Raw genomic sequence first — 13229 nt, 5'->3', positions numbered from 1 at the left:
CTGCTGAAAACCAATCCCAAACTAAGTATATTTGTGATGATGATTTTAGGGACAGTCATTTAACAGAGTGCCATAAATAGCCTCGCCACATTGTCAGTGCTGCTCCTGAGAGAAAGAAAACAGTTTGGCCAAGTCTAACTTGAAGGCAGTTTCCATTCAGGTGTCACCTGGAAAGAAACTATATACAGGATGGAGCTTATTAACTTCCCTTACCCTTCATGTGTGATGTTGTTTCTCGTTTGTTTTTCCTACAGTGAGTGGAGTGCAATAGAAAAGGAGATGGGGGATGGGTTACAGAGTGCTGGCCACCACATGGATGTGTAAGTACTGACTGAATATCTGATAGTTTGATGTAAGCCAGATGTGGAACTCTCCCTCTTTCCTCTCTTTTCCCTCAACCTCAAACTACACATGAGTACCGAGAAAGTTGGGGGTGCATTGTTTTTAGGTATACAGTGTTTCTGTGACTTGGATGCAGCCACAATTTTAGCATCCATGTACTGTATTAAGTAGCCCAGAAAGTCTCAGGAGAACCAGAGGGGTTTCTTTTTTTATTATTATTTTGAAATTGTAGAAGCGTTTGGAATTCTTCCAGGTTTTCTTTTAAGCTACTATGCCAGAAACTGGTGGAATACAACTTTAATGTACTGCAGACCTGATGAGATCCATTTGGTTTTGATAGCAGCATTTTGTACCATGCAGTAGATGGTACACAGATTTGGACTTAATTAGAGAGTGAAGAAATTTAATTAATCGGCACCAAAACTCCGATGGACTCTTGAAACAAACAGTGACTGGATATAATCAAGTAAAGAATCCTCTCTCTTTGTATCTTTAGAGTCAGTTGGCAGAGTATGTGAAGCACAGCCTTCAAAATAAGAGTCTAGCACTTCAGAGTGCTCAGTTCCAGGCTCATGCTTTCTGCTTTTCAGGTAGTCATGCATAGTAAGTGAAACAGCATTTCTTGTCACTCTGATTCCTCTTCTGTAGCCCCACGGAACACATAAGTAAGAACTCCAGGAAGAGATGGAAGGTGTTTGATGCTTCATGCAATATTTTTATTAATAAAGTTGAATTTGTGTGGAAATAAAGTTATCAGCTTTAGTTTACAGTGCAGATTTACATGTGTGCTATTGCCTGGTTGATTTTGGTGTTGTCAAGTTATCAAGTTGTCAGTTGTTATTGGCCTTGTCAAGTGGAAGGATTTGAAGGCAATGCCCTCAGCTGCTCTGGAACAGTTTTCTGGTTTTATCAGATCTTTAAGAATTTGAACTCCTCTGAATAATTTATTCACACTTCTGTGTTTCGGCTAACATGGTGTTTTGCATCCAAGAAAAGCTTTAATATTTTTAGGCAGAGGGCTCTGGTGAGAATAAAGAGATGGAGAATGTACTTTGCTTTCAGAAGAAAAATAGTTGAAGTAGAGGTGGAATGCAATGTTAAGCACCTACTGCAGTAGGTAGGAATTTAAGAGATTATGAAAACATGCTAAAATGTAGTGGAGTTGAGGAATCATAAGTAGGTTTGCAGTTCAGATACACCACACTAAGATGTCAGACACCTAGAAATGCATAACCAATTCAAAGAAGTCTGTCTCTCTTCTCAGTCGGGAGGCTGAACCTCACCACACCTCCAAAATGTTTGATATTTCTGTCTGTAACACAGGGCTAAGGATCCAGAGTAATGGCAGTGGGTAACTGCCACTCTGAGTAGCTTTAATCTAGCTTAATCAAGCTTAATGCATGAGGCCTGAGGTAGCTTTCACTGCCTGTCATCTCCTCTGCACTGCCACTCTCCTACAGCAATGATCCCTTAGTGACAATCAGGCAAGAAGCAGCAGCTGTGAGATTCAGGAACTCATTCAGTGACCCATGTGGTCTCCTACCAGTAATGTTCATATCAATGATCTCTTGAAAGTATAACTTACCAGTTCAGTTACCATTCCCATAACAGTAGGCAGGAGTTTATTGCGACAGAAAGCTGCTTCAAGGTTGCCTAACATAGATGTTAAACTTCAAGACTAATCTAATTACTCTCTATCTACCCCATATGCTGTAGTCTTTACTAGATGTTTATTTAAACTTTTGAGTTGTTATTGTTTAGTATGATCTATAACTGCTTAATGTTTGGAGAAGACATCCCAAAGCTTCACTGAGTTTGTGCTGTATTACAAGGTGAGGTTTGCTAAAGTGACAGAGTATGATGAGAAAGTTGGAGGGAATGGCTGTAACTATAGCATTTAAAAGATGAAAGAAATAAATGCCAGACCTCTGACTCCTGTCCTTTATGCTATTAATGAGTGACCCTTTATCTCTGTATCAATTAGACTGTCATTGCAGGTGGAATCAGTCTAAACTAAACCAGGGCTTTAGCTGACAGTTCCCATGAAGAGAGAGAACATGTTGGTACCTTCAGAACTTCCTGAAATGTTTCTCCTTAACATTTTCCCTGGTCTCCCTAAGCTTAGGCAGTCAGAAATGTAGCTTGTCTTACTACTTTAATATTTTTCAAATCAAACTCATTGTGGCAACTCTGTGTAGATAAGGTAGGATTCTGTTTGATGGGATTTTTTTTTCCTGAGAGTTGTTCTGCCACAGATGAGCTCTAGCCCTGCTCTAAAGTTAGATCTTACTTGAAACTGAAATGTGGTCCATCTGCTGCCCTGAGAAATCTAACCACCTTACTAAAATTATTGCACTTCAGAACTTAAAAGTAGAGAGGGTAAGCCATGTGTGACCTGTGTGGCTGCAGGGTTTTTTCAGAACAAGTATATTTTTCAACAGTTTGGACTTACTCCTTTGATTCATAGTGTGAATTCTTGCTCTGCCTGTTCTTTTATCCCTTCTACTTAAACTGACCTGCTGTTGCTGGCCAGTTCATGTGTTATGTGTATTCCTCACCAGTAGCCTTGGTAAGGCTTTTTCTGGGTGTGCCATGCCCTTTATTTCACAGAGCATCAAAACAACTCCTCTTACTTGCAAACTTATCAAATTCATGACCAGATGGGCATGTCTACAGCTCTTCTTCAGTCTTCCAGTTTTTCTACAAACAGCTGCTCTCTTTTGAAGAGCCTTCATTCTCATGCCCTGCTTAGCAGCCTTGAGATGATAACTTCCAGCAGGAGTGTCTCCCTCAGATATCTCCCTTGGATTCCCAGGGTCTAAGTGACCTTGTTGTTTCTTTTAAAGCTTGCAGGAGGAATTTCTTCTTCTCTTTCCAGTCATGTTACCAGCTCCCTTTCAGCTTGAGACTGTGCTGCTTCTTCTGTAGAGCCACTTACAGGAGAGGCACAGGAAGAAAGGGAAAAACTCAAAGATTTTGCAAAAGCTTTAAGGCCAAGAGGTGCTTTAATTAGCACTGGATCACACTGTGCTGGTTGCTAGAGAAGCATGGACATATGGTCACTGCAGAGAGCCTGCAGATGTGTGAGGGATTGCCACATGCTTGAGAATCCAGACTGAGTTAGCAGAATAGGTGGAGGTATTTGTTTTGGGATCTCATTCATTGTGTTTATCCCCAGTGGCACGTGCCCTGTGTCATGGGCTAAAGTGGTATCTGATTTCTGTCTCTGTGCCAAGTGAGATGTGCAGTTACCTCTTAGCTGTAGGCCTGTCCCTGCAATGTGTCATCTTGGTTAGCAAGAACCTACTAAATACTGTCCAATGAAACTATAAACTAGAAAAATAAACTGCTTTTTGCCATTTTAGGAGACATCAGCCTAAATAACAAAATTCTTGCTGACTCTGAGCTGCAGAGTTGGTCCAAGCCCTTGTACTTCAGAGGGTTTAAAATGAGGGTTTAAACTTCCTGTTGCTCTGTAAGTCAGGGACTTGCACAGGAAACAAAGCAACAGACTTAGAAGAAGCTGAAGGGCCTTAATGTTATGGTGTTCAGAGCACCACTGTGTGTTCTGTCATACTCAGGCTGAGTAATGAACCACAAAAGCAGCCTCTTTGCTTTTTAGAAGGTATGATGTTCACATTCCTGTGTTTAAATGCTTTAAGCCTTGCAGGATTTCTTCTTTTTTTTTTTTTGGCCTTGGTGCTGCCTATTGATAGCCCACCAAAGAAAAGGAATAAATTGTTTTTCTTTCCTGTAAGAAGACTGCCTCATCTTCAGCAGTAAACTTATGATAGATTTTGTACTTGTCAAAAGATTCATTGTAGTGACAAAGGAAGAAACAAGCCTGCAGGAATGTTTGTATTAGCTGATTCAGAGTTTAATTAAATACAAAGGAAAACCCCTTTTTGGAAGTGCCTTTCACTGCTTTACTTTATGACTGGTGTTTGTCACAGAACCACAGAATGGTAAGGGGTTGGAATGGACCTTAGAGATCATCTAGTCCCAGCCCTTTCTGCCTTGGGCCAGGGACACCTCCCACCAGACCAGGTTGATTGAGGCTTTATCCAACCTGGCTTTGGATGCTACCAGGGTTGGGGCATCCACAGCCTCCCTGAGCAACCTGTGCCAGTGTCTCACCACCCTCACAGGAAAAATTTCTTCCTAAGACCTAATCTAAACTTCCCCTTTCAGTTTATACCCATTACTCCTTGTCCTATCACTACAGTTCCTAACAAAGAGTCCAACAGGTGTCCTCCCTTATTACTGTGTGTGAAAGGATACTGTATGTATCCTTTAAGGTTAAATTAAGCAAGTTTGTGTTAACCTGTGGCTGTTTTTCACTAGCTATGCAGCTTCTATTGATGACATACTGGAAGAAGAGGAACACTACGCAGATCAGCTGAAGGAATATCTCTTCTATGCAGAAGCACTACGGTATGTACAGAAGTCTATAGCTCAAATGGAAGCTGTAGTCATTTTGTTAATGTTGTGTTGATGGTGATAGGTTAGAGTCAGGTGGGAGTTGGTCTCTTCTCCCAGGCAACCAGCAGTAGGACAAGAGGGCACAGACTCAAGGTCTGCCAGGGGAGGTTTAGGTTGGATATTAGGAAGAGATTTTTTTTACAGAGAGAGTAGTCAGGCATTGGAATGTGCTGCCCAGGGAGGTGGTGGATTCACCATCCCTGGAGGTTTTTAGGCTGAGACTGCATGTGGCACTTAGTGCCATGGTCTAGTAACAATGGTAGGGTTGGACTTGATGATCTTGGAGGTCTTTTTCAACCCCATTGATTCTATGAATTTAATTTGGTGTCTTCTGTTCTCTCAGAAGTGGAAATTTCAATGTTGTGAAGACTCCATGTTCTCATCTTTTATTCTGGTTAGTCATATTTGATTGCCATATGAGTGGCAATACAAATCAGAACTGAGCTGATTAGTAGTGGAAACACAAATGTTAAAATCTGTATACTGTGGAAGGAAGTGCTTTTTACTCCTCTGGTTCCGCTGTTGCCTTGGCTTCTGGTGTAATAGTGCCTCAATGTGCTGAAAGCTTCAGCTTTTGAGTGAGATAGTCCAAGCAAAGCTGCTTCAGCCATTAGAAATTCTGGGAACTCTCAAAAGTGCCCTGGATAATTTTCATCTGCTGTGCAGCATTGTGCATCTAAATACTGATTACTTCTGTTCTGTTTTGTTTTACATTAGCCCTTATCAGGCAAGTCCTCTCTGACAAGGCTGGATACAAAAGCAAACGGCTTTATGCTGTAAGACTATGCCTAAAGCTATTGTGCTTTCCATGTGCTGGCTCTGAACCTCTTGGAGGGGTCCAGTAGTGCTGTAGAGAATTGGGTTGGCAAGTGTGACAGCTGCTGTGTGGGAACCCAGAGCACTAGTCACCTCTCCTGAGAGACAAATGTGCATCCGGCAGTGGAGCATGGATGTAGCATCATCAGCCCACACAGGACTGGGACTTACTGCAGGTGGTCAGAGGAAACTCCTCTTTTCCAGATGAAAGGCACTATGTGAATCAAGGAGCAGTTTCTTGTTTCATTGTTCAAAGCATGAAACATGAGGAATTTTATGATGGACTGGTCGATTGCTGCTGTGACAGGTACCATCTCCAGGTACCTTTTGTCAAAGTTGTGATTTTTCTGTAATGCATTTTGAACAAAGCTATTTTGCAGTGGTGTCCTTAAGTAGGTGGTAGGGCTTGGATTGCTCTGTGTGTCTTGGAATGAGTCTGAAAAGAGGAGCAGAATGCTGCTGAACTGAACTTTATTTATACTTTGATCCAAGCTTGCTTAACTACAGCATTTGCAGAGTTATGCAGCCTGTGATAAGGCTTTGAATTTGAGCTAGATAAATAACTAGAGGTGCTTCCTGTCAACAAACAAACAAAACATGATGCCATTTGTAAAGTTTAAATAGAGGGAAACGTAGCAAACCAAAGTATTACGTGACAGATCTTTCGTTACTTTTCAGGGCAGTTTGCAGGAAACACGAACTAATGCAATACGATTTGGAAATGGCTGCACAGGACTTGACATCTAAGAAACAGCAGTGTGAGGAGCTGGCAACAGGAGTGAGTCTTTTCCACTGTCTTCTCCAAGATGCTATTTTTTTTACATTTATTTTTTATTTGAGCCAAGTTACTTAGAATGACATTTAAATGGCACCAGTATGCTGGCTGTTGCTTGTGAGAAGCAGTATCACATGAACTGTAGACATCTGAGGTTTAAAGTAACTTGGTTCTTGATGGCGTTAGCTTTTTGTACCAAACTTCTTTTATTGAATGCTGAGCAAGTAAAGAGTTGGAGAAAATATGACTTGAGCAGAATAACTCATACAACTCTATCCTAAAGATCAAAACATTGGGAATTCTGAAGGCTTCCTCTGCCTTTTGAATGGTGGGTGTTAATGATCTGTGGTGTAAGTCCCTTTTATATGGAAGATAATGTTACCTAAAACATTATCTGAGATTGGTAACTGACAGTTGCTTAGAATTCTTAATGTTGCTCTTGGATCTATTGATGTTCTGTGTGGAACTCCTTTGTGGCTTTTCTTTCTCTTACAGAACACAAGGCTTAGTTTTTTCCTACTTCAGTAGGAAGAGTGCTCTGAAAATTTGCCCATATAAGCCTGAAAGAATTTGAACATCAAATTTCTTCCTCCCCACTTTTCTCAATATAATGTGAGCCACCATAGCTACCTATCAATGAGTGAAATGGAAGTTCAAGCTAAAAATCAGCTGAAGAATAAGCACAAATGCTGATAAAAGTCACTTGATGTCTTGTGGCTGTGCTCAGGGATCCCAAACCTAGAGTGTCTTTGTTTTTTGTAGACTGTGAGAACTTTCTCCCTGAAGGGGATGACCAGCAAGCTGTTTGGGCAGGAAACCCCTGAGCAGAGGGAAGCCAAGATAAAGGTTCTGGAAGAGCAGATTCAGGAAGGAGAAGAGCAACTGAAGTCTAAAAATCTGGAGGGCAGGTAAATGGGCTTGACTTTTACAAAGAAAACACAGGGCTTGTCTTAGCAAAACCCCTTGACTGGATGCTCTTGAAGGTGTTTGCATTTTATAAGTGTTTTTAATATATTCTTGGTGTTTATGAGCTGCCTATAAAAGCTCCTGTCAGCTGCAAGTTGTGAAATAAAGTGCAGTACATGCAGTTAGCTTCTGGTCTGAGTGTATGGCTTATGTAAAACCTGATGACTTTCCCAGTTCCTGAGCCCACTCTAATGGCTGACTTGCATGCTTTTATGTTCAACTAGTAATATATTCAGCAGGTGGGCTTGTAGGTCTGCAGCTGAATAGGCTGAGGCTCAAAAGCTGATTTGCTTCAAATGCTGTATTTAGTTTGGTTTATGTGTATGGGCCCTGAGCCTGTATTCTGCAACTTCTCATATGGGGGACAACTGACTCCTGTTTGAAAGAGATTAGAAGTTCTGGTGAGTTGTGTTTGAGTAACTGCTTCTTGGTGCTGTAATGAAATTTTCTTCAGGAATGCAAAATGAAAAGTAGGAACCTAGCATTCCTAAAGCAGTGTGATTGTGTCGGAGCACGTTCGTGGTGTAACACATGGGTAAGCATGGTATCTGCTAATATGTTAGCATTAGAGCTGGAGAGATAAGAGCAGTTCATGAATAGTTCAAAACAAGACACTCAGTAAATGCAATTTCTTAATCATTTTGACAGATGTACTGGAGATGTGCTTTTGTAGCTCTGGAAGCAATTTTCAAGTGAATACTTGCCTTGCATGTGTAGTCCAGCAAAAATGAAAGTATGAATTACAGATCTCTGCCTCCATTTTAGCTGGGGAGACCTGAGTACCTATCATCAAATCAACAAAATTAATTTCTGAAGTGAATTGTCCAAGTTAAATTTGCCTTGTAAGTGTTTGTACTTGACTGTCTCACATCCTGACAACAAGTTTCACATTGGAAAGATGTGTTGAATGTTAGCATAAAGATACTTACTTACCCCAACACAATCTGAAGAAAAAGGTGTATTCTGACTTATGCTGGTCCTATGCCAGTGATGCTTCCTGTGGAAAAAACAGCAAACAAACAGACTCCTGAGAACAAGGACGTGGAGCTCCTGGAGTGGGTCCAGCACAGGGCAATGAAGATGGTGAAGGGACTGGAGCACTTCACTTATGAGGAAAAGCTGAGGGAGTTGGGCCTGTTCAGTTTTGAGAAGAGATGACTGAGAGGGAGCTCATTAATGTATTCAAGTACATGAACGGGAAGTGCCAAGATGATGGACCAGGCTCTGCTCACTTGTGGAAACCAATAAAACAAGAGGCAACAGCAAAAACTGATGCACAGGAAGTTCCACCTGAATATGAGAAAGAGCTTCTTTATTGTGCAGTCACTGAGCAGTGGAACAGGTTGCCCAGAGAGGCTGTGGATTTTCTCTCACTGGAGGTATTCAGGAAGCATCTGGACACAATCCTGAGCCATGTGCTCTAGGTTAGCCCTGCTCAAGTAGGGAGGTTGGCCCAGATGACCCATTGCGGTCCCTTCCAACCTGACTGATTCTGTGAAACATCCACACCCATCCTGTGAAACTGATTCTCTAGGTTAAAAACCTGAAGAAGATGATGGAGAGTTAGGTAGCAGTGTCAGTTATAGAAGGATGTATAATAATCACAGGACTTGGTTTACTGACTGAAAGATGTAGCATTGTCATACACAACTTCTCTGCTGAGGGTCCAGAGGAAGGAAGGTGAGCTAAGGATGGAACATGTCAAACACTAACAGAAATAATTGCTTGTAATTTCAGAGACTTTGTGAAAAGTGCCTGGGCTGACATTGAACGGTTTAAAGAGCAGAAGAATCACGATTTGAAGGAGGCACTGATAAGCTATGCTGTTATGCAGATTAGCATGTGCAAAAAGGTATGTTTGGCTTGTGAAAGGCTGGGCCAGTGTGTTTGTCATTTCTGCAGGGGGGCAGAGGCAGACTTTGAATAACTAGGAACATGGCAGTCACTAGCATAAAAGCTCCCACATATTCCATCCTACTTGAACTCAGTGACATGTTAATGGTGATATGTATATAAAAATAGACAGTGTGGTTCAATTTAAATGTGGTCTCTGTCTTATTCTTACATGAAGTTCTATGGGACTTTGTAGAGTCTTCTGTAGAAGAAAGTCTGTGAATGAGGTTTGCAAACAGAGTATATTCCCACCTATTGATTTTTAACTGTTTCTTTTTAAAGGGAATTCAAGTTTGGACAAATGCAAAGGAGTGCTTCAGCAAGATGTGATTGTCTGGAAATAAATTCCTCCTCCAAGTGCCAGGGAAGGGAAGCACAGTGTATGACACCGATGTTAAGTTGCTACATGACTTATGTGCAAATCATGAAATAAATCTAATTGTTAATAAAGGATGAAAAGGACATGTTGTTAAATGTTTAGCCCTGACTGCCACTTCTGTGGCTTGTTTTATATGTGGTAGCAAATAATGCAGGGGTAAAAGAGTTACTGAAAACTACAGCTCTGTGTTGGGACAAAGGTATAGGGAAAGTTATCCCAGAAAGTATGAACTGAACTGTTCTGAGAGTTGTGAAACACCATGCTCAGTGATGTGTAGATCACTTCCAGATGCCCTTCTTTCCAGCCCTTGCTGTTTAGAATTTTTAATGCTCAAGGGTACTTTGGTTCTGTAATGGGGGACACAGTTGTGTTCTTGAGGTCTACACTGTAAGGAGACAAAAAATGTAATATTGTCATGCCTGGGGTTCATATTTAAATGCCTTTGCATGTCCATAGAGAAATATGCTTTTCCAGAGTTCAGGTTAAGCAGTCTCAAGCTCCTGAGATGTTTGAAACTCTCTACAGTAGAGGTGTTGTACAGTGGTTTGATAACAATATTCTGCATTTACTGATTCCCACTTCAGTTTTGATATGGGCATTGATTTCTTATTAAACTTCTTCCTGCAAGTAAAGGAGACTGGTGATCCAGCTGAGCAGCAAAACCAAAGTCAAAGCTGGTAAGAAGCAGATGCAGCTTCTGTTTGGTTGTTTGGAACCTGTTTACACTAGATGTGAATCTGACCTCTGGCACCTCCTTGTGACCGAATCGGTTTGGTTCTCGAACAAACAGTTCTTAATGAAGATGCTGAAATGAAAAAACCTGGTGCAGCTTCTGTAGTACTGAAGAGTGGGGATATGCAGAATCCACAATGAACCAAGGTGTCTGTCTGGCCCTTGTGATGGTGTTTCAGTGTGTGTGTGTATATGTGTGTATATATATACACACCAGTATAACATGGTTTGCAGTTACAGGTATTTGCATTAAATGTTTCCAGTCATGAAAGTCACTTACCATTGTCTAATATTGGGCTTTTTCTACATCCTTACTGAAAGTCCCTGAAGTCTCGTGGAATTTGTCAGACTTGGTTGCTAGTCCTGAAGGAAGCTTTGTACTATTCTGTTGAAAAGTGTATTTAATTATTCTGGATTATAACACTACTCAGATTTTTTTAAAAAGAGATACTCCAGAAAGTCCTCAAATGTCCTTTTGATAAAACTATCTACACGTAGTTACTGATACGTCCCATGTTACTTTTGTCTCTGCAGCATTTCTTTTCTATAAAACCATTGTTAAGAATTCATAGATCTGGTGTACACTACAGCGTAAACTCTGGAGTAAAACACTGGTCACTCTGATAACCTGTGTTGGCTTTTCAAAGCATACGACAGTGACACACCTGGCTGAGAGATGATGTTGGGCAGAAAGAGGTCTCTCCATTTAACCTTTACAAGGAGAAGTGTTGTTCCATGCAGGGGTTGCAGTATCTGGCTCCAATACAGGCTGAAGGACTCTTACATTCCAAACCAAGAAGTTGCACACTTGATGTATTCAGTAAACCTTCTAAAGGAGTGGTGCCTTAACACAATACCATGAGGCGCTCAGAGTAGGTATTTTTCATGCACTTTGATTTTTGGTAGATCCTTCTGGTGCCTCTTACCACATGTCACTTGCTGTACAGCTCGTTAAATGTATTAGTATGCCTTCTTTTTTTTCCTTGCTTAGTTGTACTAAATTTAAGGGAACAAAGCAGTTCTTGTAAGTTTTGTGCCAAATAAGATAAATAAAATTGCTCTTTGATATTTTTGTTATGTTGTTTTTTGTAAAATTGCTGTCTTCAGTTCTGAAAACTGCTGTTTGGTTTTGCAAAATTGGTTCTTGTCCATCTTAGCTCTCAAGTGGCCTCCAAATTTGGGTTTAAATTTTAAGGAATTGTGCACAGCTTGGCTTTTAGGTGAAGAACACAGCACTAAGGCCAAAATTAGATGCTTGGTGCAAGTCAGCTGTCTGAATTTTGTGAGTGTCTTCATCTAGCTGAGAGAAGATGCATTGGAAAATGGTTTGCATTGTTGGACAGAAATTGGGTGAAAGGCAAGTTAAGGACAATTTGCAATAACTTATTTCTTTCTACTCTTGCCAGAAAAGCATTGCATGCTGTCTGTCTACTTTGGGATCTTAGCACAGTGAAGGTTTCTCCTCTTTTATCTTTTGAATTTTCTAAGGTGAAACCACCTAGTTCATGGCTATTTCCATGTGGGTAACAGAGCCCACATGACAGACTCACACTTGCAAAGTGTGCATTTTTCCAGCTACACTGTGGGGTTAACTCCCATAACTTGTTCTACTTTGCCTAGATGAGCTTCCTTCAGTTATGCAATAAACATCAAGGATTAGTGGAAGGCCTTGAGAATAAGAGCAGGTAGACAATTTTAACTTAATCTCGACAAAATACTTGTATATGAAAGTGTTTGCCTGCCTAAATCATCTGATTTGCTGATGGAGCTGTCACTTCTGTCCCAGGAAGCTTTGCTGGGTGGATTTTCACTGCTCAGGCTATCTCTGACCTTCCCCATTGCTAGCAGGACCATGACATGTCAGTGCATTTTAGTGGCTACTGTTGTCTGCTCCTGAAATGCAGCTAGGGTGAGGGAGCCAGCTGAAATGGAAAGATAGAGTGATTTTATGAACTCTTTCTCTAATGTTGTATTATTATTCCAGTATCTGGCACGTCAGCCCAAGCAGTGTTAACATAGCAGCTGTGTGCAGGGACTGCCTTGGCAGGCACAGAGCAAATCTTGGAGCTGGAGCCCACACTGAGGAGTTTGCCTTGTGCAGGTGAGCCAGAGGAAAGTGGTGGCTGTGGCCAAACACACAGCAGAGCCAGCAGAGCAAGGCTGAAGTCCCAGAGCAGCTGACTGGGCTGGGAGTGCTGCATCTGAGGATGGGAGTGCTTATTTTCCTATATCACTCTCCCTACCATGGAAATTCCTTTGTGCATTTTAGTTTGAGAAATGAGAAATGCTTTCTGATGTTTGTAATCTAAAGGATTACAGGGAAGGAAGTTGATTTAATTCCCCACACTTGTCACACTATGGCAGAGCAGGGCTCTAATCCATGCTTCCTTGTGCCCTTTGTTCTGCACATCCCTGGTGCCTCCGTCTTGTATTTCTCCCCAGAACTCTGTGAGGAGGCACAGCCTTGCAATGAAAATCCCCATACAGAGCTGCTCTAGAAGCAATGCAGAGAAAGGAAGCAAGAGGAATGGGAGATGGTAAACTGGGAGCACAGGCCTTAGTGTCAAATCCAAGTATGGAACACTTGTATATCACCAGTAAAAGCAGTTGCCTTCGCAAGCAGTTGCTTTGCTGCTGCCACAGAGTCCATCTCTGCTCCTGCCTGGCAGGCTCACACCCACCTCCCCAGCAGAGCTGTGTTTCTAGGTGCAGGGATATCTCCCTAAGGATGTCACTCTTGATCCAGGTCTGAGAGACCTTGGCAGCGCGGGAGAGGAACTGGTGTGAGCTGCTTCCCTCTATGGGCAGCCACCGGGGACAGACAGGATGCTCGAGCAGCACTGA

General features: G+C 41.6%; 1 protein-coding gene across 1 annotated transcript in view; it reads left to right on the top strand.

Moving 5' to 3' along the window:
* Window positions 1-10224, top strand: part of SNX4 (sorting nexin 4) — a 33490-nt gene extending 23266 nt beyond the window's left edge. The window contains exons 8-13 of the mRNA XM_009069922.1: window positions 255-320; window positions 4687-4776; window positions 6319-6418; window positions 7178-7323; window positions 9119-9233; window positions 9557-10224. Of these exons, the coding sequence (XP_009068170.1) occupies window positions 255-320; window positions 4687-4776; window positions 6319-6418; window positions 7178-7323; window positions 9119-9233; window positions 9557-9604 (565 nt within the window). The 3' untranslated portion in view covers window positions 9605-10224. The remainder of the gene's footprint in view (window positions 1-254; window positions 321-4686; window positions 4777-6318; window positions 6419-7177; window positions 7324-9118; window positions 9234-9556) is intronic.
* Window positions 10225-13229: the final 3005 nt, after the last annotated feature.

Source organism: Acanthisitta chloris, unplaced genomic scaffold, assembly GCF_000695815.1.
Source record: "Acanthisitta chloris isolate BGI_N310 unplaced genomic scaffold, ASM69581v1 scaffold3280, whole genome shotgun sequence".
Taxonomy (NCBI): Eukaryota; Metazoa; Chordata; class Aves; order Passeriformes; family Acanthisittidae; genus Acanthisitta; species Acanthisitta chloris.
The sequence above is the reverse complement of the archived record's forward strand: the minus strand, read 5'-3'. Positions and strand labels throughout refer to the sequence as shown.